This window comes from Sphaerodactylus townsendi, linkage group LG01 (genome assembly GCF_021028975.2).
Source record: "Sphaerodactylus townsendi isolate TG3544 linkage group LG01, MPM_Stown_v2.3, whole genome shotgun sequence".
Taxonomy (NCBI): domain Eukaryota; kingdom Metazoa; phylum Chordata; class Lepidosauria; order Squamata; family Sphaerodactylidae; genus Sphaerodactylus; species Sphaerodactylus townsendi.
Window position 1 is genome coordinate 15,024,214 of NC_059425.1, and position 23,170 is coordinate 15,047,383.

The 23,170-nt window shown below is 45.5% G+C and overlaps 1 protein-coding gene across 4 annotated transcripts in view; it reads right to left on the bottom strand.

Annotated features, from left to right (window-relative positions):
• Positions 1-701: 701 nt before the first annotated feature.
• LOC125434137 (RE1-silencing transcription factor-like) overlaps positions 702-23,170 on the bottom strand; it is a 41,561-nt gene continuing 19,092 nt past the window's right edge. Inside the window, exons 4-11 of one of the 4 annotated variants that reach the window (XM_048499171.1) lie at positions 10,897-11,097; positions 9,096-9,236; positions 8,931-9,005; positions 8,584-8,658; positions 8,198-8,272; positions 4,815-4,865; positions 2,597-2,707; positions 702-1,689 (exon numbers count right to left, since the gene is read on the bottom strand). In XM_048499171.1, coding sequence (XP_048355128.1) covers positions 1,679-1,689; positions 2,597-2,707; positions 4,815-4,865; positions 8,198-8,272; positions 8,584-8,658; positions 8,931-9,005; positions 9,096-9,236; positions 10,897-11,097 — 740 coding nt within the window. In that variant the 3' untranslated portion in view covers positions 702-1,678. Of the gene's footprint in view, positions 1,690-2,596; positions 2,708-4,814; positions 4,866-8,197; positions 8,273-8,583; positions 8,659-8,930; positions 9,006-9,095; positions 9,237-10,896; positions 11,098-16,326; positions 16,431-17,939; positions 18,039-18,989; positions 19,155-23,170 lie in introns of those variants that run through there. The other 3 variants (XM_048499340.1, XM_048499249.1, XM_048499429.1) reach the window with 3 other exon arrangements.

The following is a 23,170-nucleotide window of genomic DNA, read 5'->3' on the forward strand; positions in this document are numbered from 1 at the left end:
CTTTGAAGGTTGGACTCTATGGTATTATACCTAGGGTTGCTAATTAGAATTGGAAGGTACACCCTGGCAACCAGCAGGGGATAAAGGATAAAGGTATAGCGCAAATCCAAGGTATGTATAAATAAATAATTGGACTGTTTTTAAGCTGTCTACCTGAATGTTCCCCTGCATTCATTTCTACACTTAATGGAAAAGATTCTTAGTTGGAGGAAATTTTGGGACTCATTAAAGTTAAGTACCGTAAACAAAAAGGCTATCCTGAGTGGAACAAAAGCTAGAATGACTTAAGGTACATGTATTGTCGAAGGGACTAAGCCAATTGACTACAGAAAGCCCAACCCAAGAGACAAAAGGAATGTTCCTCTTTTTTCATTTTTTTTTAAAAAGTAGACTTTATTTAACAAAAAGATACAAAAAAAAGAGAAAAAAATCAAACATTACAAACTGAACATTTACAGAATGTGAGATCCCAAAGGCACCTGGTGGGCCACGGCGAGTAGCAGAGAGCTGGACTAGATGGACTCTAGTCTGATCCAGCTGGCTTGTTCTTATGTTCTTAGAATAACACACATTAAGCAACTCACAATTGCAATTAACTCATTTCAGTGGCAACACGCCAGGTCACATTCACAGGGAGTGTTTGCTCGAGAAAGATAAAATTCCAGCAAGCAGTCTTGCACTATATCACACAGACAAAAAGATTTTTCCTCAAGAGAGCAGTTTAATTATTGTGTGTCCCATGTAACACAAACTGATAAAAGTCATAGGCCTTGGTTAATTGGTAGTGGTGCTTCTATATATATGGCATCAGATATTAATTTATCTAATGAATTGGACACAAATGTTGCGTCTAGAAAATTGAGACCAAGTGGAGATAAAAAGAAATGGGAAAATTGTTTTACATTGCCCGATGGGTGATAATGGAACTGGAATTGTTGCAAATAGTGTCTTCTACATTGTAGATTTAAAGGCAAATTTGCTAAGTGTGCCCACACTTTCAGGGAAAGGAACTGCTACATACTTTATAGCAGGGAAAGGACCTGCTATAACCTACTGGTATGTACTGTGTTGCGCCAAGGTGAGCTATATTCCGCAGATGCTCTCAGACTTTGAGCTGGACTGCCAGGAACCAAAGGCCTATACAACCAAGACACTGTCGGACAGGACATCTCTGGAGCTTTGGCACAGGAGTTTTGATCATTGCAATGTAGTAGATATCATACAACTACAAACGAAGGACTTGGTAACAGGTATTACTACTGAAGACTGTTCCAATAACAACCAATTGTGTGAATGCTGTATAGAAGGAAAGGCAACTCGGCCTTCAATTCCCAAGCAAAGTCAGAGATGCTCTAACCAACCCCTTGAATTAATTCACACGGCCTATCAAACCGGTATCACACTTCCACGTCAAAACTCTGCTATATTAACCAATATACACAACAAGTCGGACCTTGGAGACTACGACAGATTGTGTGGATAGAAGTTTCTGAGAGTCTTGGTCTCCAAGGGTCTACTGGCCTCAAATCGAGCTTCTGCAAACTTTGCCATTGCCGAGATCTTCCTTTACGTCTCGGGATTCTTCTTTGTCATCAGCTGTGTCCTAGCCGCACCGAGGCCGCACCGAGGAATAATGGGATAGAATAGCCATTCCACTTCAGACGTAAGCGCATACTCTTCAGTGGTTCTCTGCGTAAAGCGACATGAAGCAAGCAGTAATGTAGCAGAGCAGGGAAAAGGCAAGGCTATGACAAAATGCTAGCTTTCTCCTTGCGTTGATTACTATTATTTTTTAACAGAATAAATACATTCAAATCATACCCACCCAGACCAGTTTGAAGTGGGACAATCCCCCTTTCCCCCTCAGGGTTCTACCACCACCTTCCGCTGTATCTGTAGACCCCATGGCAACCTCTCTCAACCTGGACTTCACACCTGCTTCAGAATCATAACCCAGCTGCAGCCCCACCGAGCAAGAAGACAGGTACAAGCAGAGGACCTTTGCTCACCTGTCACTAGTTGCCAGTGGTTGTGAGGGCTTTTGACTTGCATTGCTTCTGACATTCATTCCTATCTGTGGGGTTCCCCACGTGCATTTTTTCCATCCCTGCAGCCTGACTTTGGAGGAGGTTCCACCAGTGGCGGAGCTACCAGGGGATGGGGGGTGAACCACGCACCGGGCGTACAGCATTGGGTCACGTGGGGGGGGGGAGATAATTCCCACCGACCCTTCCCCCGTGGCGCCCCCCACACTTACTTTAGCAAACCGAGCAGGCTAGAGAACAGGCCTGCCTCTGTTCCCTTCCAGGCTGCAAAGGACCTGGTGGGTCCTGGGAAATGTAGTTCCCACCAGGTCCTTTGCAGCCTGGAAGGGAACAGAGGCAGGCCTGTTCTCCAGCCTGCTTGGTTTGCTAAAGTAAGGGGGGGTGCGGGGGTGGGGGAGCCAGAGTGCGCACCTGGGGCACTCTGGCCCAGCTACGCCTCTGGGTTCCTCTTTGCCGCCTTCTTCAGCAAGATGGTGGCCTGTCCCTTCTTGTTAGAGATTGGCGGGCTTCCCAATTCCACTTGCACTTTTCCCTCGTGGCCCCTGCTTTACCAGCGATTCTTTGGTTAACATAGATCTTCTTGCGAATGGTCCATCCTCCCTGAGGCAGGGATGCCAAAGCTTCGGCAGAAGGAATAAGCCGTCCTCTCGAGTCAAATACGCCTTTATTGGCATAAGAAAATGAAAAAAAAAGGGTTACATATAGAAGAAGAAGAGTTTGGATTTATATCCCCCCTTTTTCTCCTGCAGGAGACTCAAAGGGGCTTACAATCTCCTTGCCCTTCCCCCCTCACAACAAACACCCTGTGAGGTGGGTGGGGCTGAGAGAGCTCCGAGAAGCTGTGACTAGCCCAAGGTCACCAAGCTGGCATGTGTGGGAGTGCACAGGCTAATCTGAATTCCCCAGATAAGCCTCCACAGCTCAGGCGGCAGAGCTGGGAATCAAACCCGGTTCCTCCAGATTAGATACACGAGCTCTTAACCTCCTACACCACTGCTTCCCAATCCACCCCCTGCACACGTGGAGGGGCATAGATTTGAACGCAGCAGGCCACTCTGCTTCCCAGTCCACCTGCTCTTAACCACAACACCCTGCAGGCTATAGATCATCTTTTCCCCACATGCACACCCAAGGCTGATGTCTAGTGTGAGACACACACACACACCCGCCGACATGGCGAACGTGTGGCACGGGTGCCCAAGGTGGCACTCAGAGCCCTCTCCTATGGCACGCAGGCTATCAAATCTCTCCCTCCCTGTGATGAAGTTGTTCTGTAAACTGTCAGGCAAAGTCACAGTAATCTGACAAGGGCTTTGATCCTTGGGAAAACAACCAGAGAGGTTCAATAAAGGAAGTCAAAAGCAAACGGGCATACATCAGAGGCATGATGACCGCCTGGCAGGAAGCGGAATTTTCCTGAGGGCAAATACACAAAGGAAAAGGAATTCTGTGACGGGCCAGGCAAGAGAGAGCATTTCTTGGATGGCCTTGGTTTGAACAAAGAAACCTAACTGGAACAGTGAAATTGAGATAAATCAATGTAAGAGAAACATTTTTCTTTTCTGTTTGCAATAAAGTCTTTGAGAACTCAGCAGTTTGGATTCAAAATAACCCAGGATTGAGAAGCAGGATTGGACCTCCCCTTCCCCACTCACCCCACCAGAGGCGACTGTTGGCAGACGTGTTGGGAGTCACACTGCACACTCTGATCCTTGCTGGTGGAAAGGTGAGGGGGCAGCCAGCCAAGCAGGTAGAGGGCAAGGCTGCCTAGCAAGCTCTCTGGTCCTGGGCTCTCTAGTTTAAACAACGTTGAAAGTGATGCTGTTTCAGGGAGGATTCCCCCCACCCCCCAAACAGCATCACTTTCAATATTGTTTAGATTAGAGAGCCCAGATTCTTCTTTGAAATTCACCTTAAAGGGAGAATCTGGCCACTCTAGTTTAAACAACATGGAAAGTGATGCTGTTTTAGGGAGGATTCCCTACCCCACAAACAGCATCATTTTCAATATTGTTTAGACAAGGGAGCTCAGATTCTCCTTTTAAATCCACCTTAAAGGGAGAATCTGGGCGCTCTAGTTTAAACAACATGGAAAGTGATGCTGTTTCAGGGAGGATTTCCCACCCCACCCCACAAACAGCATCATTTTCAATGTTGTTTAGACAAGGGAGCTCAGATTCTCCTTTTAAATCCACCTTAAAGAGAGAATCTGGGCCAGTTTAAACAACATGGAAAGCATGCTGTTTCAGGAGGATTTCCCACCCCACCCCACACAAACAGCATCATTTTCAATGCGTTAATAGATTAAGGAGCTCAGATCTCCTTTAAATCCACCCAAAGAGTATAATCCTGGGTTGTGGGTTTTCTGGCCGTGTGGCCATGGTCTGGTAGATCTTGTTCCTAACGTTTCGCCTGCATCTGTGGCTGGCATCTTCAGAGGTGTATCACAGAGGGAAGTCTGTTATACACTCTGCCCAGACTTCTCTTATAACAGACTTCTCTCTGTGGATCATCTTATGCTTGTGAGCAGCAGTTTTCAGTTTTGAATTATATCAAATCTGACATAAGAAACAGACTAACAGATGACCTGAGTGCTGCATGTGTTGCTCTCAAACTTACAGAGAACATAAGAAAGTTGCTCTCAAACTTACAAAGAACATAAGAAAGAACATAACAAAGTATGAGCCAAGGTTAGACAAATCATCAGCATGCATACAACAGCAAAAATCACATTAATTGTTCAAAATCATGCCAAATGCAAATTTTTACCTTTCAACGAAATGTTGTTTGTATCATCGAAAGCTCTTTTATTGCGTTTTTCTTTTAAGACAAAAGATGATGATGATGATGATGATTATTATTATTACTACTATTACTATTATTTAGATTTCGTAGACCGCCTTATCCCCAAAGAACTCTAGGCGGTTCACAATAAAATAAAGACCAATAAATTACTTAAAAAACATCTAAAAACATTTAAATTTCAGTAAATTTCAGGTATGAGGGCCCCAAGCCGCAAAGGGCCTTAAAAGTTAATACCAGCACCTTGAAGACAATCCAGAATTCCACCGGAAGCCAGTGCAAGCGGCGTAGCACAGGGGTAATGTGATCTTGATAAGTACCCCCCGTAAGAAGCCAAGCCGCTGCATTCTAGACCAGCTTCAACTTCCGGGTCAGTCTCAAGGGAAGGCCCGTGTAGAGCAAGTTACAGTAGTCTAACCTTGAGGTGACAGTAGCATGGATCACAGTGGCCAGGTCAGCCTGGGAGAGGTAGGGGGCCAGCTACCGGGCCTGGCGAAGATGAAAAAAAGGTACCTGGGTAACATGGGCCACCTGGCCCTCCACAGAAAGGAAGGAATCCAGGCAGATCCCGAGGCTACAAGCCAGGGAGGTCGGGGCCAACGTGACCCCCTTCCAAAACCGGTGGCTGAAAATCCCTAGGACTCTCACCACGGCCCAGCCAAAGGACCTCCATCTTTGATTGATTGAGTTTTGACCTGCTCTGCCTCAACCAACCAACAACCGACTCCAAACAATGCTGTAGAGCCACAGGGGCAGAGGCCACCCCCCCCCCCTTCATCAACAGAATGAGCTGGTTGTCATCAGCATATTGGTGACAACCCAGCCCAAAGCTCCACACCAACTGAGCAAGGGGTTGCATGTAGATATCAAATAAGAGCGGCGATAACAAGGCCCCCTGGGGTACTGAAGCGGGCATCTTTGGGAGGCCTAGTTCCCATACCACACCTGCTGACCCCTATCCTGGAGAAACGAGGCAATCCACTGAAGGACAGTGCCCAGCACCCCGGGAGTAGCCAGGTGGTAGGTCAAAAGGTCGTGGTCGACCACATCAAACGCTGCAGTAAGATCGAGCAATATTAGCAGCGCCGATCCACCTTAGTCCAGCTGCATGCGTAGCGTATCTGTGATAGTGACAAGGACGGTCTCCATCCCATGCCCAGCACGGAAGCTGGACTGGAAGGGATCGAGTGCTGATGTGTCCTCCAGAAAGTTCCGAAGCTGCTCCAACACCACTCTCTCAATTACCTTCCCCAGAAACGAAAGATTTGAAACGGGGCGGTAATTGGCCAGATCACCGGGATCTAAGGATGGTCTTTTCAAGAATGGGCGGGCCACCGCCTCCTTCAACCCACCTGGAAACACTCCTTGCTCAAGGGAGCCATTGATGTTCAACAGGTGGGGTCGTAACTCCTCCTGGCAAGCTTTTATCAGCCAGGAGGGGCATGGATCCAGAGGACAGGTAGTAGGTCTAACAGCAGCTAGGACTCTGTCGACATTGGACTCGGCGAGCAGGGAAAACTGGTCCATAAAAGGACCTGAAGACGGTGACGGGACCTCGAGTTCCCCAACTGTATCAAAGGTGGCTGGAAGGTCCCGGCGTAGTGACGCGACTTTATCTGCAAAAAAGCTCATAAATGCCTCACAGCCAATAGCCAATTGAGAATTTGTGGAACTCTTTGTCAATGAAGTGAGGGACCGAATAATCCGATACAGTTGTGCCGGGCGGGAGGTAGCAGAAGTACTCTCTCTTCGCCCTCTTTGTCGCCAACTCATAGGCTTTCATAAATATCCTATAGGTTGTTCGTGAAGCTCCGTTGCGAGACTTCCTCCATGCTCCCTCTAGTCGTCTAAGCCTCCGCTTCATTTGGCACAGCTCCTCGGTATACCAGGGAGCCCGCCACAGACGGAGGTGTAGAGGACGCCGGGGAGCAATCACCTCAATGGCATCGGAGAGCTTGGAATTCTATTCCTCCACCTGCTCATTGAGGGTGCCAGGGGGCTCTGGAGACCAATAGGCTCCATAAGTCTCCGCGGGCAGACATAGATCAGTCCGTCGCCTAGACATGGTTGGCACAGAGTATCCACCCGGACCTTCAAGGCAAAATGGTTGGACCATGGCACTCTGCTAACAGAGGATAAGACCATATCCACTCCTGACCCAAAGACCAAATCCAAGGTGTGGCCAGCCTCATGGGTGGTGCCAGAATTTAACAAGGAGAGGCCTAATGTTGCCATGGATGATACCAAGTCCACAGTCGTTGAACATGAGGCGTGTCCACGTCGCGGGGCAATCCGACGTCTGGGCGGTCGGCGAACCTTTGGCACTCCAGATGTTATGAACTACAATTCCCTTCAGCCTCTGTCAGCATGGCCAATTGTAGGGGCTGATGGGAATTGTAGTCCATAACATCTGGAGTGCCAAAGGTTCGCCACCACGGGTCTAGGGAATCACAACGCCAAGTCAGCCGCCACCCCCAGCAACTGTGACAGGCTGTCTCCTGGTGCGCTAGGCAGCCGGTACACCAGGAAGACAGCCAACCTCTCCTGAGACAACCACTCTAGGCCAGCACACTCCATACCGGTGATTCTTGGGACAGGGACAGCCCTGAAGGGGATCGAATCCCGGATGAATATTGCCACGCCTCCCCCCCAGCCCTGAGTTCGAGATTGGTGGACACACACGAAACCCAGGAGCGAGACTTTGCCAAAGGTGACCATCTAACCATCATGCACCCAGGTTTCAGTGATACAAGCCAGGTCCATCTGCTGGGCCCCGAGAAAGTCCCGGAGCGTCGTGGTGCTCTTATTGACTTGATGGACCTGGCATTTTATCAGCGGACCAAGGGCCGAAGCAGGGGTATCCCACAGAGGCCACACAGCCCAGATTCCTTGGGATAGGTCAGAGGTCAGAAGGTGGGCGAGTATTGCCACATCTCACCCCCCTTCTCTCATATGGCCCCCGCCTACCGTCATATCTACCCCGTCCCGATATTACTGGAATTTCCAGTCCCGAAATGCTGCCCCCATGCCCCCACCATCCCCTCCCATAACCACGACCCAAGGTGTTAATGTATGAGTTATTTTTTCTAAACTGAAACCTCAGTATTCAGGTTAAATTGCTGTGTTGGCACTTCACGATAAAAAAGTGGGTTTTGGGTTGCAGTTTGGGCACTCGGTCTCAAAAAGGTTCACCATCACTGCTCTAGCCCCTATCCTCAGAACACACACATCTACCGTAAAAACATGGTTTTTATTCCCCTCTTTCCCACTCTCTCTTACCTACATTCAGCTTAACACACACTATGACAACGCTCCATGTAGCCCCCAGATAACTTTTAATCAGAGCTCACCTGGTTGCTTTACCTTCACAGATACACTGGGGGTCTTGGAAGTGGAAGGTGGTGGTTGGTAGACAGAGATGAGCTCTAGGTATAAAACACACAAACTTTAACAACATTCTCTCGGTTTCATGCTCCCCTTTTGTAAAGCCCCCTCCCCCGCCCCCCCCAGATCTACACACCTGGATCACTATCAACAACAATTCGGGTTTTTCCAATGTGAAGTACTGCAGCTTGCTCCTTAAGGAACTTATTCACAAACTCAGAACACACACATCTACCGTAAAAACATGGTTTTTATTCCCCTCTTTCCCACTCTCTCTTATCTACATTCAACCTAACACACACTATGACAATGCTCCATGTAGCCCCCCAGATAACTTTTAATCAGAGCTCACCTGGTTGCTTTACCTTCACAGATACGCTGGGGGTCTTGGAAGTGGAAGGTGGTGGTTGGTAGACAGAGATGAGCTCTACGTATAAAACACACAAACTTTAACAACATTCTCTCGGTTTCATGCTCCCCTTCACGATAAATAAGTGGGTTTTGGGTTGCAGTTTAGGCACTCCGTCTCAAAAAGGTTCACCATCACTGCTCTAGCCCCTATCCTCAGAACACACACACCTACCGTAAAAACATGGTTTTTATTTCTCTGTTTCCCACTCTCTCTTACCTACATTCAACCTAACACATACTATGACAATGCTCCATGTAGCCCCCAGATAACTTTTAATCAGAGCTCACCTGGTTGCTTTACCTTCACAGATACGCTGGGGGTCTTGGAAGTGGAAGGTGGTGGTTGGTAGACAGAGATGATCTCTAGGTATAAAACACACAAACTTTAACAACATTCTCTCGGGTTCATGCTTCCCTTTTGTAAAGCCCCCTCCCCCCCCCAGATCTACACACCTGGATCACTATCAACAACAATTCGGGTTTTTCCAATGTGAAGTACTGCAGCTTGCTCCTTGATGAACTTATCCACAAACTCGCTAAGCGCTTTTATTGGGTTTGGTTGTAGTTCCAAGTCAGTCTCTTTTGTGGAGCAAGCTACAGAGAAGAAAAATTAGGAACCTCATTCTCTGTCCTGTGAACATTCAATTGTTTTAAAAGCAATCCGCCCCTCCCCCTCTTCCATCAGGTTTAGGCCCCAAATTCCATTTTTGCTGGGGTGTTTATTTTAAAATAAATTCTAAATGGAGACCTACAGAATATGTTGCCCCACCAGGATGGCTTTTTAAACAAATGACTGGGGCCCCTCTGAATCTCTCGCCTAAACGGCACTTATGGGTGGGGCTCCCCCCTTATCTTTCAGGGCCAGGCTGGCCATAACTGACCTTCTGTGCAGACTGTACCCACTGTCATGCAGAGGCATGGGGGGGGGGAATGGTGCCCGGGGCAACACCTGCCCCAGGCGCCCCTGCCCCACTGCCCCATTTACCTTAGCTGGCGGGAGTCTGTTGCGGGCCACCCCTTGGCCCAGCCCTACCAGGCTGCTCCACCGGCTGAAGGAGCAGCCTAGCAGGGCGGGGTCGAGGGGAGGGGTATGGGGGAGATTCTCCACCCACACGTGACCAGCTGGCATACACCTGGGGACATGTGACCTCATATGTCCCCATAAGCACTCCACCCCAGCTGTCATTTTAAACCAGGGGTCTGTAACCTGCGGCTCTCCAGATGTTCATGGACTACAATTCCCGTCAGCCCCTGCCAGCATGGCCAATTGGTAGTCCATAACATCTGGGGGGTCGTGAGTTTGACACCTATGCTCTAGATCAGTGATGGAGAACCTTTTCGAGACCGAGTGCCCGAATTGCAACCCCAAACCCACTTATTTATCACAAAGTGCCAACACGGCAATTAAACCTGAATACTGAGGTTTTAGTTTAGAGAAGACGGTTGGCTCTGTTACTCGGGAGTAAACTTGGTGGTAGTCTGTGGCTTTGCTTTGAAGCAACCGTGCAACTCTTCCAATGGGTGAATCACAATCCTAGGAGGGTTTACTCAGAAGCAAGCCCCATTGCCAGCAACTGAGATTACTCCCAGGTAAAGGATCGTGCTTTAGTTCTTCGCATGAAAATCAGTGGGGTTTAACAGTGCTTGACAGGGTTACCTACGCTGCTTTCCCAAAACTAGGTCTTAGGTTTAATGCTAATGTCGAACTGGCTGACCCCAGGCCAACCCTGGAGTATGTGTGAGGGGGGGTGGCGGCAACTATGTTTGTGCGTGCCCACAGAGAGGGCTCTGAGTGCCACCTCTGGCACCCATGCCATAGGTTCGCCATCACTGCTCTAGATGTTATGGCTCAGCCTGGTTTGACTGGAGACCCCTGAGAGGAAGACTCAGATGGAGAGGAGGGGACAGTTTTGGTTCCAGATTCTCAGGCACTACCTGCAAATGCAGAGCCTGAGCAGTCAGTAGTTCCTGCAGGACCGGGTCCAGAGGCTCAGGCAGAGCATTCAGGCTGGGATCCACAGCTCTGAGATTCCCCAGCCAGGGTCTAGCTTTGAGACTCTTTAGCCTCCTGATACTAAGCCAGAGAGGACCCTGTCACCCCATCAGCGTTACTGCCACAGTTGCTGCTCGTTTTTATTGCTGACAGCCCACCCAGAAATGGGTGATGGTGGGTTTTAAAAGGCAGTGTAAAGGCAAGTTTTCCTCCACAGACCCCCTCCCCTGACCCATAACGTACTTCCACGGGGCGACTTACTGATCCAAGGACTCTCTGGGCTTGCGTCCTCTTTACCATCCACAAAAGAATGTTCCCAGAACTCCACGATGGCTTTAATCTCTCTTTCCACCTCCTCCAACTGCTTGTCTAATTCGTTCCCTTGTTCTTTGAGAGAGTGTGGAGGAATTGATTCTTGACATGGATCTTCGGGGTGACGTGTGTAAGGATAACACAGTCCAGCTAGTAAACATGTACAAGGCAAGTCACTATTATCCGGGTTTTTATTTATCTGCTAAACTCTGCTAATAATGCATATCCATCAACAGAAGGACATTCAATGGTTGTGCCACCAAGTCAAACCAATCATGAAAAGATTTTATTTTTTTTAACCCAAGGCCCTTTCCTATGTGTGCTGTGTGCTTATTATGAGGGAGGGACACACAAACAGTGAGGTACAACACAGGGTTTTGCATTGGATTTAGAATTGCCCTCTGTGACATAAGAGTTGCCAGATGCAGGTAGGGAAACTCCAGGGCTGATTCTGCATAGGCCAAAAACAGCAGTGTGAAAACCGTGTGAAAACAGTATAATCCCTTTTAAACCGCTTTAAACACTTTTACACCATTTTCACACCGTTTTCACACTGGTGTTTTTGGCCCAGGTGGAATTAGCCCAGGAGATTTGTGGGGGTACTGTTCCAAACAGTCTACCCCACCAGGCATCCATTTTCTCCAAAGGAAATTATCTCTCTAATCTGGAGACGAGATTTTAATTCCAGTGGATCACCAGGTCCCACCTGGAGGTTGGCACCCCTCTTTGGATTTCAATTCCTGCAACGTTTAAGTCGCCAGTTTTTTAACCGGTCCCTCTTGCAGTTAATGTAATATTAATTTGATCTGCAACCATTGTCACCGGAAGGTTTTTAACTTCATGCTAAGGAAAGCTTTACTTTTCTGCTCATTAAAGCTCAATTGAAAGCACGTTTGCCTCTAAACCAGCTGGCAACCCGGTAATCTGCTTAATTTTGCTGCAGAAACCCCCTGGCAAGACAGCCCGATTAGAATTTTCAAGGCAAGTTCAAGTAAAAAGTTTGTATTGTCCAAACACAGCCTACAACTGTGGTTCTCAACCTTCCTCATGCCGTGACCCTTTAATACAGTTCCTCGTGTTGTGGTGACCTCCAACCCTACCATTTATCCATTTTACAGATGGAGAACACTGATGCAGAGAGTCTTAGGCGACCCCTGTGAAAGGGTCGTTCGACCCCTAAAGGGATCCCGACCCCCAGGTTGAGAACCACTGGTTTACAAGAAAGGATTCTGGAAGGCAGCTAATTCTGTAGGGTCACTTCTTAGAAGACCCTGACATGAATGACAATGGGGTGCTGCGTGGTTTCCGGGCTGTATGGCCATGTTCTAGCAGCATTCTCTCCTGACGTTTTGCCTGCACCTGTGGCCGGCATCTTCAGAGGATCTGATGGTAGGAATGGAAAGCAAGTGGAGTATATATACTGTGAGGTCAAAAGGTGAGGCCACCTGAATAGAGTAGCCTCATATGTGAGTCACAAAGAAGTCTGTAGCCTGGAAGTAACAACTTCTTTGGCGGCTCACATCGAAGAACCTCACTACAACACAACCTCTCACTCATCCCTCTATGCCAACCACAGAATACTTAACATCGGGAAGAAATACTATCAGAATTCTGGCTCCTTTAACCTGAAGCTACAACACCAGTATTCCGACTGTGAAAAGCCGACAATACAGTGAATGACAATCTTCTCTCTTGACTGACTGGATGGGACTTTGCACCAGCGACACTAATAAACGTCCTTATAGATTAGTAACTTTCCCATGCTGCACCACACTCCTCAAATGGTCTCCCAGAATACCAGTACGATTAATGAAGGATTAACGACAACATACCTGTCCAGAAGACCAGTTCAATTAGCACAAGAATTACTGGTAAAATTACAAAGAGACGATAGCTATTTTCACACGGTCAAAATATCCAGGGTTGAACAAGAGAAATACCCCGTTCTGTAAAGAATTTTGCATGGTTCCCGGTCCTAAAATGGGTTTGTCCATTTGTCCAGGGTATTCAAAAATCACAAGTTTGGTGATTCTTTTCAAAATTTGCGGGCTGACCCTGCTACCGTGCGAACACCAATCGGGAGCAGACCCAGTTTATTTTTTCCACCCGGTTGCCTGATCTCCCCTCCTGATGTTCATTCAAGCTGCCACTCAAAAACAACAGCTAATCAGAACACGGGACACTGGGCATGCTCAGATACGCTTGCAGCTTCCACTCAAAAACAACAGCCAATCAGAACGTGGGACACCGGGCATGCTCAGATATACTTGCAATGTAAATACAAAAGTCCCGAGCTCATGCAAAACAAGCTGGGGCATTTCCTCCCAGTCTCCACTGGATTCCTTCAAAAAATGGGCAGCCATGGTAATGGACAAACTGGGACAAAATAGACCTAGTACAAAATAGTACAAAATAGACCTGGTGCACAGGTATGCAGAAATATTAAGAAATGAGAGAAAAGATAATGTGTGAGTTAGTAAAAAAACAGCATAAAGTTTTGTTTGGTAATTTTGATTATGGAAGCTACAGTGTTCTCTTGTATTATAAATGGACTCAATTCACCCCAAAAAAGGAGGAGGGTTTTTCATTATTTGAAGAAAAATGATTTTGACCTATGTTCTCGATTACTGATCTTTTTTTGTACGATATTGTTAATTGTTGAATTAAAAAAAACATAAAAAACAGAATACCTGTACGATGCCGCTTTTTTTCTTTCATTCAAAAGTTCCTCCTCAAACTCCATCTTTTCTGGAAATCTTTTGCCACAATCCCCACAGTTCCTGAACTAAGCCTAGGCACAAACAACCGAAATAAACTCTCTTTACCACCCCCACCCATAATTCCTCCTCTGCAGAATTTTACACCATAAGGAATTTAGGGGGCAGGGACCCTTTCCTTGTACTCTGCAGTACTTAGAGAGAGAGAATACCATCTGCGCTGTTAACTAGGTACAGTTAGATAGTTCAAAATGTACAAACTGAAATCGCCGCGGATCTTGGGGCAATTTAAAATTGCATTGAGATTGTTTCTCCACAGACTCAGTCGGGCAAATCGCACAAATCTGGGCCGTCTTGGACGGTACACTCTTCCCACTTGGGATTTTGGGGTCCGAGGGTAATGAGGCTGGGTTCATTGGGATCAAGTCATTATCAGCAGCCCCGGTGACTGGGTTTGAGTTCGACGGTTGCATCGGCCCCAGCGGGGCTGTGACAGTCAACAACCTGCTGTTTGAATCTGTCAGCAGGTAAATCGTGGGTGGAGCTGCGGATGAAATAGAAGAGGCACCCAAAGCTTGGGTATGCGGCAGATTTGTTGCCGGCTCTGCAGGCCATAATAAAGCTGGGATTTGGGCAAAAGGCTTGGCAACTGTTGGGCTTGAGGTTACAGGCTGGGCACTGGGCACATTTTGCGGGAGGACACCAGGCGGTTTTAACTGCAGCGGCTTTTGACTGAGAGTCGAAGGCTTGGCTCCTCTGCTCTCAGAACAGGGGAGGCTGACCGAGGCCTCAGTTGTACATGCTTACCAGCCCTCTGGTGTACCTCATCTTTGCGTCTTTTTCCAGCAGGCAATGGGGTCCTCTTCTAACATAATCAAGACCCCCACCACTCCTCAGGCAACCAGTCTTCGCCGGAACTCCCTTTGTGTATACGCAAATGCTTCCTCATGTTGCTGCTGTTGTTGAATTTTCGGCTGCACTCAGGGCACTGGTAGCTACGGACAGTTTTTTTGGGATTCTTCCTTTGTGGTCCAGCTTGCCACGCCTAGCACCCGCCTCTGACTCTTCTTCCCTCTCTGTGTGTTTGTCTTTTTCCACTTCCATTTCATCAGGGTCCTCTTCTTCCTCATCAGACCCTTCCTCCTCCGGCAACCAGTCTGGAGACTCCCTCTGACCAGCTCTTTTCACTCTTCTTCCCTGTTGAGAGCGTGGCATTATGTGCTTTGAGCTGGAAATTGCTTAGACATCTGAGGCTGCCCGCTACGGTGGAAGAAAACAGTTTCAGATTTGTCAGTGGATTTCTCTGTAGGAAAACAAGAGAGGCGTTTATACCTGAGGAAAGATTTTGCTCAGCAGGCAAAAAGCAGATATGGGCACAGAAGAGCTAGATTAAAAAATCAAGTAATTGATCTGCCAATTGATGACTGGTCTAACAAACCTAGCCACCAGTTGATTTAGTGTAGTTTATTATTGTAACTTATACGGTTTCATTCAGCTTTGCATTTGTTTATGTTATTACATTTTTTAGGGATGTAAGTCTAGGGAGGGAGGGTGTTAGAAATAGTACCCATACTTTTGATTTAAAAGTTGTTCCTCCTGATCAAATTCTATAGCGGTGGTTGGTCAATTCACGGCATCCCTGTCCTTCTGCTTCCCAAAGGATTCTTTGGGAATAGCCCAAACACAACAACTTTCAAAATCGTTACGAGTATGATATGATTTTCAGCTGTTTATTACAATAGAGGACACTAGAGTGGCGTTGAAGGATTAACACGGTTATGAACCTGGAAAACAGTTCGATCCACAAATGCACTGTTGGTTAGAAGTGGAAGTGGCAGGATTTCATTGGAGGTATTTAGACTGAAAAACCAGAGAATCTTGGATGCTGATCCTTAGTGTGAATTGCTTGTCTTTGAAAGAAGAAGAAGAAGAGTTTGGATTTATATCCCCCACTTTCTCTCTGCAGAATCCAAAGGGAGACACAATCTCCCAACTTACCGCTTACTGCTCAGCTTACCTAGCTGAAGGTGGTTGAGACTGAGAGAGCTCCGAGAAGCTGTGACCATTGGAGGTCACCCAGCCCAAGTGTGGGAGTGTACAGGCTAATCTGAATTCCCCAGATAAGCCTCCACAGCTCAGGCGGCAGAGCTGGGAATCAAACCCGGTTCCTCCAGATTAGATACACGAGCTCTTAACCTCCTACGCCACTGCTGCTCCTGCTGTTTGGCTATTCCACTAGTATTGCATTTTGTGATTTGTATTCATTATTCTTATTGGTTTGGGTCAATAGACCATAGTAAATAAAATTGGGGTTCCTCTGAGAAAGACTATGATCGGATTATCCACGGGGCAGCTGGTGCGCATCGGGGCAAGAAATCTTGTCCCGATGCGCTTCCTCCCTCATGCATGCTGGGAGTGGAAGCACGTTGGGGTAAGAAACCTTGGCAGCGCATTATTCCGCATGTGAAAGGAACCTTCCAGAATCACTGCTGCCTTGGCGGATGTGAGGTACGAATCAGTTCTTATTACTCAGCTGGCTGCCTGTCTCTGCTACCCTGGATTGTCCCTGGTTGGCTTGTACTAGAATGACGACCAGATATAGTAATTGTTTTTTTTTTTTTTAATTAAATGCCAGGTGCTTTTTTGCCCGGTCTGCCAACCTCTCCAGAGCTTTCTCCGTCTGAGACTGCCGTTCCACAGGGACGCCAGCACTGTTATTGATCTGGTAGATAATCTAGTGTTCTCTCAGCCTCTCTCCTCAGCAATCTGCAAAATGGGGATAATTATACCTGCTTAATTGAGGTACTGCGAGGATTACTGAAACACTTGAGAAGCATTTTGGATGCTTGAAATGAACTAGGTAAACCAGGCATACAAAAATAGCTGCATTAACCAAGTTATTTGCGCACGGCATTTAACACCAGACAAATGAGATCAAATCTCTAAGGAGAAAAGGTACCGATGATGGAAATACGAACAGAAATCAGAAGATGATTTGCACATGGGGGGTGGGGGGTCATTGCCAATTGTTTCCCCCTTCAGGGCAAGAAATTGAATGCAGAATAGGACTTCAGTACCTCAACACCCTAAAATAGATTTACACAAAACATTACTGTTCAACTAATACATTCTATGACGGTTGTCATGTTAACAGCTGCGAAATTAATCAAAGCTAAAAACAAGCACGTTGTCAAAACTGGATCAGGAAGGTCTTACAAATTGCAAATTGGTTAAATTAACAGAATATGTATGTTTAAAGGCTGGAAGTCACTCTAAAACGATGTTGGTGACTATCTGGGAACTTTTGTTGCAGTGTTGGAAAGCTATGCTCCATTTGCACTTTCATGTTTATAAAAAGGCTTTTTTCTCTTCGGGTTTGTAACTCCAGGGGTTTCATCATAACTTAAAAATAAAGAAATATGTAAAAAGAAATAGCTACTCATGTAGACTCAAAGTCTACATTCCAGGTACACAGGCATGGACTATTTTGAAAAACAGATTCTAGCCATCATATTTAAAAAGACCAGGGGCTCAGGAGCAACAGCCGCAGAAGGCCATTGCTTTCACCTCCTGCATGTGAGCTCCCAAAGGCACCTGGTGGGCCACTGCCTGTAGCAGAGTGCTGGACTAGATGGACTCTGGTCTGATCCAGCAGGCTTGTTCTTATGTTCTTATGTTTTTATCCCGCTTCTACTACAACCAGCTCAGAATGGCACATATTCTTCTCCACTCCTCTATTTACCCTCACAACAAACCTGAGAACATAAGAACAAGCCAGTTGGATCAGACCAGAGTCCATCTAGTCAACTCTCTCTACTACTAAATAGTCTTCCCGCCAGGTCTGTGAACTCACATACAGATAATGGCCTACTACTACTGCTACTGCTGCTACTGCTGCTGCTGCTACTTTGAGCACCTGGTCTGCCCTAAGAGCTACTGGTAATCTCAGATCGCAGGGATCAAGATTGGTAGCCATAGATCGACTTCTCCTCCATAAATCTGTCCAAGCCCCTTTTTAAGGAGAAGATAAAATGTAGATTATTATTAATCTGTAATGACTATTGGTCCATTTTAAGCTGATAAGACAAAATAATGTATTGGCCCTGTATTTGCCATTCAAGACAGCATCCAAGACAGCCTTGAACCATAAATTCATAAATGTTTTTAGCAAAGCTGGTTACATGAACTTCCAAGAGTTCTTTTCCTGGCAGACAGTCTACCAAGCTTGACTTATTGCCTTGAGTCGCTCTCTGTCACCCCAGTCACAAACCTTACCATGCAGAGCTTCCTGTTCTACTTGTCCTTCATCGTAAAGAGGGTCCTCCCAAAGGTCTTCATCATTCAAATCCAGCGGGTGTCCCAAGTGACATTTGCCTAGGAGACGGGCACAAAAAAATGATAACCTCTTGGTTATCTACCTGTTTAGTGCCAGATGAATGTGTTGGCTTAAATCATGTTTTAAAACATAGGCCCCTTCCGCACACGCAAAATAATGCGTTTTCAAACCACTTTCACAACTGTTTGCAAATGGATTTTGCCATTCCGCACAGCTTCAAAGAGCACTGAAAGCAGTTTGAAAGTGCATTATTCTGCATGTGTGGAATGACCCATAGTCTCCCCTGCCTCCATTTCCCCACCCTGAGATTTTGTAAAGGACATCGGGCCTCTGAGAAATCTGCCTTGGCCCCTTCGCTGCCGCAAAATAATGCACTTTCAAACCACTTTCACAACTGTTTGCAAGTGGATTTTGCCATTCCGCACAGCTTCAAAGAGCACTGAAAGCAGTTTGAAAGTGCATTATTCTGCATGTGCAGAATGAGCCGTAGATTCAGCTGTAAAATGCACTGTTGGGTTGAGACATTACAAGTAATCTCTGGCTCATTCCGCACATGCAGAATAATGCACTTTCAAACTACTCAGTATCTTACACAACTATCTTGAAATAACAAAATCACTGCAAACTGATAATAGTGGTTTAACCAACTGGAGTGTCTTGAAGAAATGATCTGAAGCTACAAGAGCGCTGCCTACAGGGAAACTCTGCCACTAAGGGGCAGTCGGCAGATTCAGAGGGGAGGAAAGGTGTCCACACTGCTACACTATTCCAAAATTACCGTTTTACTTCCCCTGTGGAAGTCACCCTATCGATTGGACTCAAGATTAGAAGGAATAAAAATCCTACTTCACAGTTTTACTGCCACAGTTGCTGCTTGCTGTTATTGCTGACAGTCCACACAGAAATGGGCGATGGTGGATTTTAAAAGGCAGTGTAAAGTTTCCCCCCCACAGACCCCTTTTCCTCCACAGACCGCGCGGACGACTTACTGATCCAAGGACTCTCCAGGTTTGTGTCCTCTTTACCATCCACAAAACACTGTTCCCAGAACTCCACGATGGCTCTAATCTCTCTTTCCACCTCCTCCAATTGCTCGTCCAATTTGTTCCTGGGTTCTTGGAGAGAGAGTCGAGGAACTGTTTCATGACAGGGATCTTCAGGGTGGCCATGGAGAAGGAGAGAGGAAAAATAGGAGTGTGTAACGATAGCACGGTTCCACGTCATCAACGTCAGAGGCTTAATTCAGGAGGTGAAAAAGAGTTCCACGCGCATAGAAAACAGGTCAGCTTTCCCCCTCATCCCAGCTGGCCCTCCACGGAAGCCCTACCAACTTTTGGGAAGAACTCTCAAGTCATGGAGCATTGCAGGGGTACTGATTCTGGGAAATTTAGTCGATCTCCGGCTACCAATCTCGATCCTCCTTGATCTGAGGTTGCAAATGCCTTAGCAGATCAGGTGCTCGGGAGCAGCAGCAGCAGAAGGCCATTGCTTTCACATCCTGCCTGTGAGCTCCCAAAGGCATCTGGTGGGCCACTGTGAGTAGCAGAGTGTTGGACTAGAATCAGTGGTGGCGAACCTTTGGCACTCCAGATGTTATGGACTACAATTCCCATCAGCCCCTGCCAGCATGGCCAACTGGCCAGGCTGGCAGGGGCTGATGGGAATTGTAGTCCATAACATCTGGAGTGCCAAAGGTTCGCCACCACGGGACTAGATCGACTCTGGCCTGACTCTGGCTCTTTCTTATGTTCTTATGACCTGACTCTGGACTTCCTTGGTGGTCTTCCATCTAACCGTAACCCTGCTTAGATCCAAGATCTACTAAGATCAGGCTAGCCTGGAAGATGAATTGCTGCCCCTATTTTTTTTCTTTTGGAGATGACTTGTTAAACTTTTGGGTGACAAAACCAAACAAAAGGACTCCAAACCAATACAAGGAATAACAAATATAATAATATGTATATGGAAAACCCACCATTACAGGTTCACATATACAAGTCAACAGTCAATAACCAAAGTCAGTAACGAAGTATATTACAAGCCACTGGAATAATAAATTAGAAGATGGGAATCAAGATGTGGATGGGATTTTTTTTTCTCCTTCACCAGGATTCATGAGGTACTTGAGGAGCACGCATCTATGTTTACCAACTTCCAGGTGAAGCCTGGAACTTTCTACGAATTACAACTGATCTCCAGACCACAGAGACCAGATCTTTTGGGGAAAATGGCCGTTTCTATGGCGGCACATCTGAGATGAGTTCTGTCTCAAAATTCTGTCCTCTTGAGGAACAGCCCCTAAATCTCCAAGAATTTCTCAACTTAGAGTTGCCAATTCTCTCATGCGGCTCTTTTCAGGATCTTCAATTTAGAGTTAGACTCACTGTACAAGAAGTTGGCCTGACAAACATTGAACAATTGACTTCTTAATGAGACAGCAGGTGAGAAAGCGTTGGTTTTTGCAAGCATCTGTCACAACTAGAGCTTTGGAACCCCTAGTAAGAAATACAAAGGATGATATATTGATTCCAGGCTTCAAATAAATAAGAACAAATAATAAGAGCTTTTGCGGATGATATTGCTTTGATGCTGGAGGCTCCGTTAAGATCGATGGAAGTATTGAAGTAAAAGTTGGAGGAATTTAAATGGGAAAAAAGATATTTTAACTTTCATTTGGGAAGGAAAGAAACCTAGAATAAGATATAACATTTCATGTGATTCTTCAGAGAGAGGTGGGCTAGCCCTTCCTGATTTAAAACTTTACTATCAAGCTGCAGGTTTAGCGTGGCTTCGAGAATGGATGTTATAAACCAGTGAAGATTTTTTAAACTTGAGGGGCTTTGATTTACAGTATGGATGGCATCTGAATATATGGTATAGGAAAGAGACAACGTTGAAAGACTTTTTCAATCATTACAGAAGAAGAAGAAGAAGAAGAAGAAGAAGAAGAAGAAGAAGAAGAAGAAGAAGAAGAAGAAGAAGAAGAAGGAGAAGAAGGAGAAGAAGGAGAAGGAGAAGAAGGAGAAGGAGAAGAAGAAGGAGGAGAAGGAGGAGAAGAAGAAGAAGAAGAAGAAGGAGGAGGAGGAGAAGAGTAGTAGTAGTAGTAGTAGTAGTAGTAGTAGTTTGGATTTATATCCCCCCTTTCTCTCCTGTAGGAGACTCAAAGGGGCTTACAATCTCCTTGCCCTGCCCCCATCACAACAAACACCCTGTGAGGTGGGTGGGGCTGAGAGAGCTCTGAAAAGGTGTGACTAGCCCAAGGTCACCCAGCTGGCATGTGTGGGAGTGCACAGGCTAATCTGAATTCCCCAGATAAGCCTCCACAACTCAAGCGGCAGAGCTGGGAATCAAACCCGGTTCCTCCAGATCAGAGTGCACCTGCTCTTAGCCACTATGCCAGGTTACAAAATCTGGAGATAGGAATTAAAAAAACCCCACCAATGTGGATTTCACCACATGAAGCAACAACTATGAGAGGGAGGATAAAAAGCGGATATTCAAGGTATAAAAACATACTGTTTAAAAAACAGGATGTTTGCATGTTAAAAGGGAAGAAATTAATATTAATGAGAAGTCAGTGGTTTATTGTCAATTAAAAGAAAAATACAAGCAAGATAAAAATAGGTTTTGAAGATAAAGAATCTGAATTATGGAATACTACATGTAAAGGGGAAGTATCTAAAACATGTATAAGTTGTTGCTACAGATTGAAATGGAGTCTGAACAAGTAAAAGAAAGCGTGATCATATGGTCCCAGACTTCAGACAAAACAATTACTATGGAAGAGTGGTAAAAAGTCTGGAAAAGAAATTTAAAATTTACCAGCTGTATGCATTTCAAGGAAAATCATCATAAAATGTTATACCGATGGTATTTATTTCCATCAAAATCGGCTATGATATATAAGGGAATATCGGAAACCTGTAACAAGGAAATGTAACAAGGAAAAAAGGACATTTTGACATACGTGGTGGACATGTGAAAGGGTTAAAATATTCTGGATTGAAATATTTGAAGTAACAAAAAGTATATTGAAAAATGTGTTTGAATGTAAGCCACACATTTTTCTGTTGAATTTAATAAGTACAGTATTTTTAAAAAGAAAATGAACCTTTGGTATTGTATATGATCACCACTGCAAGAATTGTATATGCTAAAGAATGGAAATCTCTGGAAATACCTACAATAAAGGATTGGATATATAAATTAACAGAGTATATTGTAATGGATAAATTATCAACCGTGATGAATAATAAAAGCATAGAAAGTTGCACTAAAGTATGGAAACCGCTAATTGTGCTTTTGGAAAGCAACGAGGATTACAAACATTTGTCACCGAGTTGATCATTAAGCTGGCAACTCTAGTTAATAATGATGATATTTATAAAGTCGCTAGGAGGCGAATAAAGATACAAGAAAACAATTGGAAGCTAGTGTTTTAAATACTGAGTGAAGTGTTATGGATAAGATTAGTTTTAAGATGTATATTAGACATAAGACTGGAAATTAGACGTGAGATTGGAAATACTTACACAAGAAAGTTATGTAATGACATAAAATATGATAAAAGATTTTCATAGAAATGTTGGAACTATACTTAAGGGTTTTTTCCCCCCTAGCAGGAAGTTATAGATTTTAATGCAATGCATAATGGAACAAATTACTGGTTATATGATTATTCGAGTGAATAAGCTGAGTCTATTATGTATGTCTGAGAGCTCTGTAATTTATGTTGGTTTTTTAAATATTGTTCTTGATTATTGATTCTTTTTTATAATATTGTTAATTGTTGAATTTTTAAAAAAACATTAAAAAAACAGAATACCTGTACGATGCCGCTTTTTTTCATTCATTCAAAAGTTCCTTCTCAAACTCTCATCTTTTCTGGAAATCTTTTGCCACAATCCCCAGTCCCTGATCTAAGCCTAGGCACACACAACCGAAATACCATATATACTCGCGCATAAGTCGAGGTTTTCAGGCTTTTTTTAGGCTGAAAAATGCCCCCCTCGACTTATACGCGGGTCCCACTTACTGGTAATTCTTGTGCGGTGTTTCCCCTGTCCCGTCTTCGCTCTATCCTGCCATCTTCTCTGCTGCCCCCCTTTCAGCCGTTTTCTGTGCTTAGTTTTCTGCTTTGCTCTCTCCTGCCGGCTGGCAGGCCCCCTCA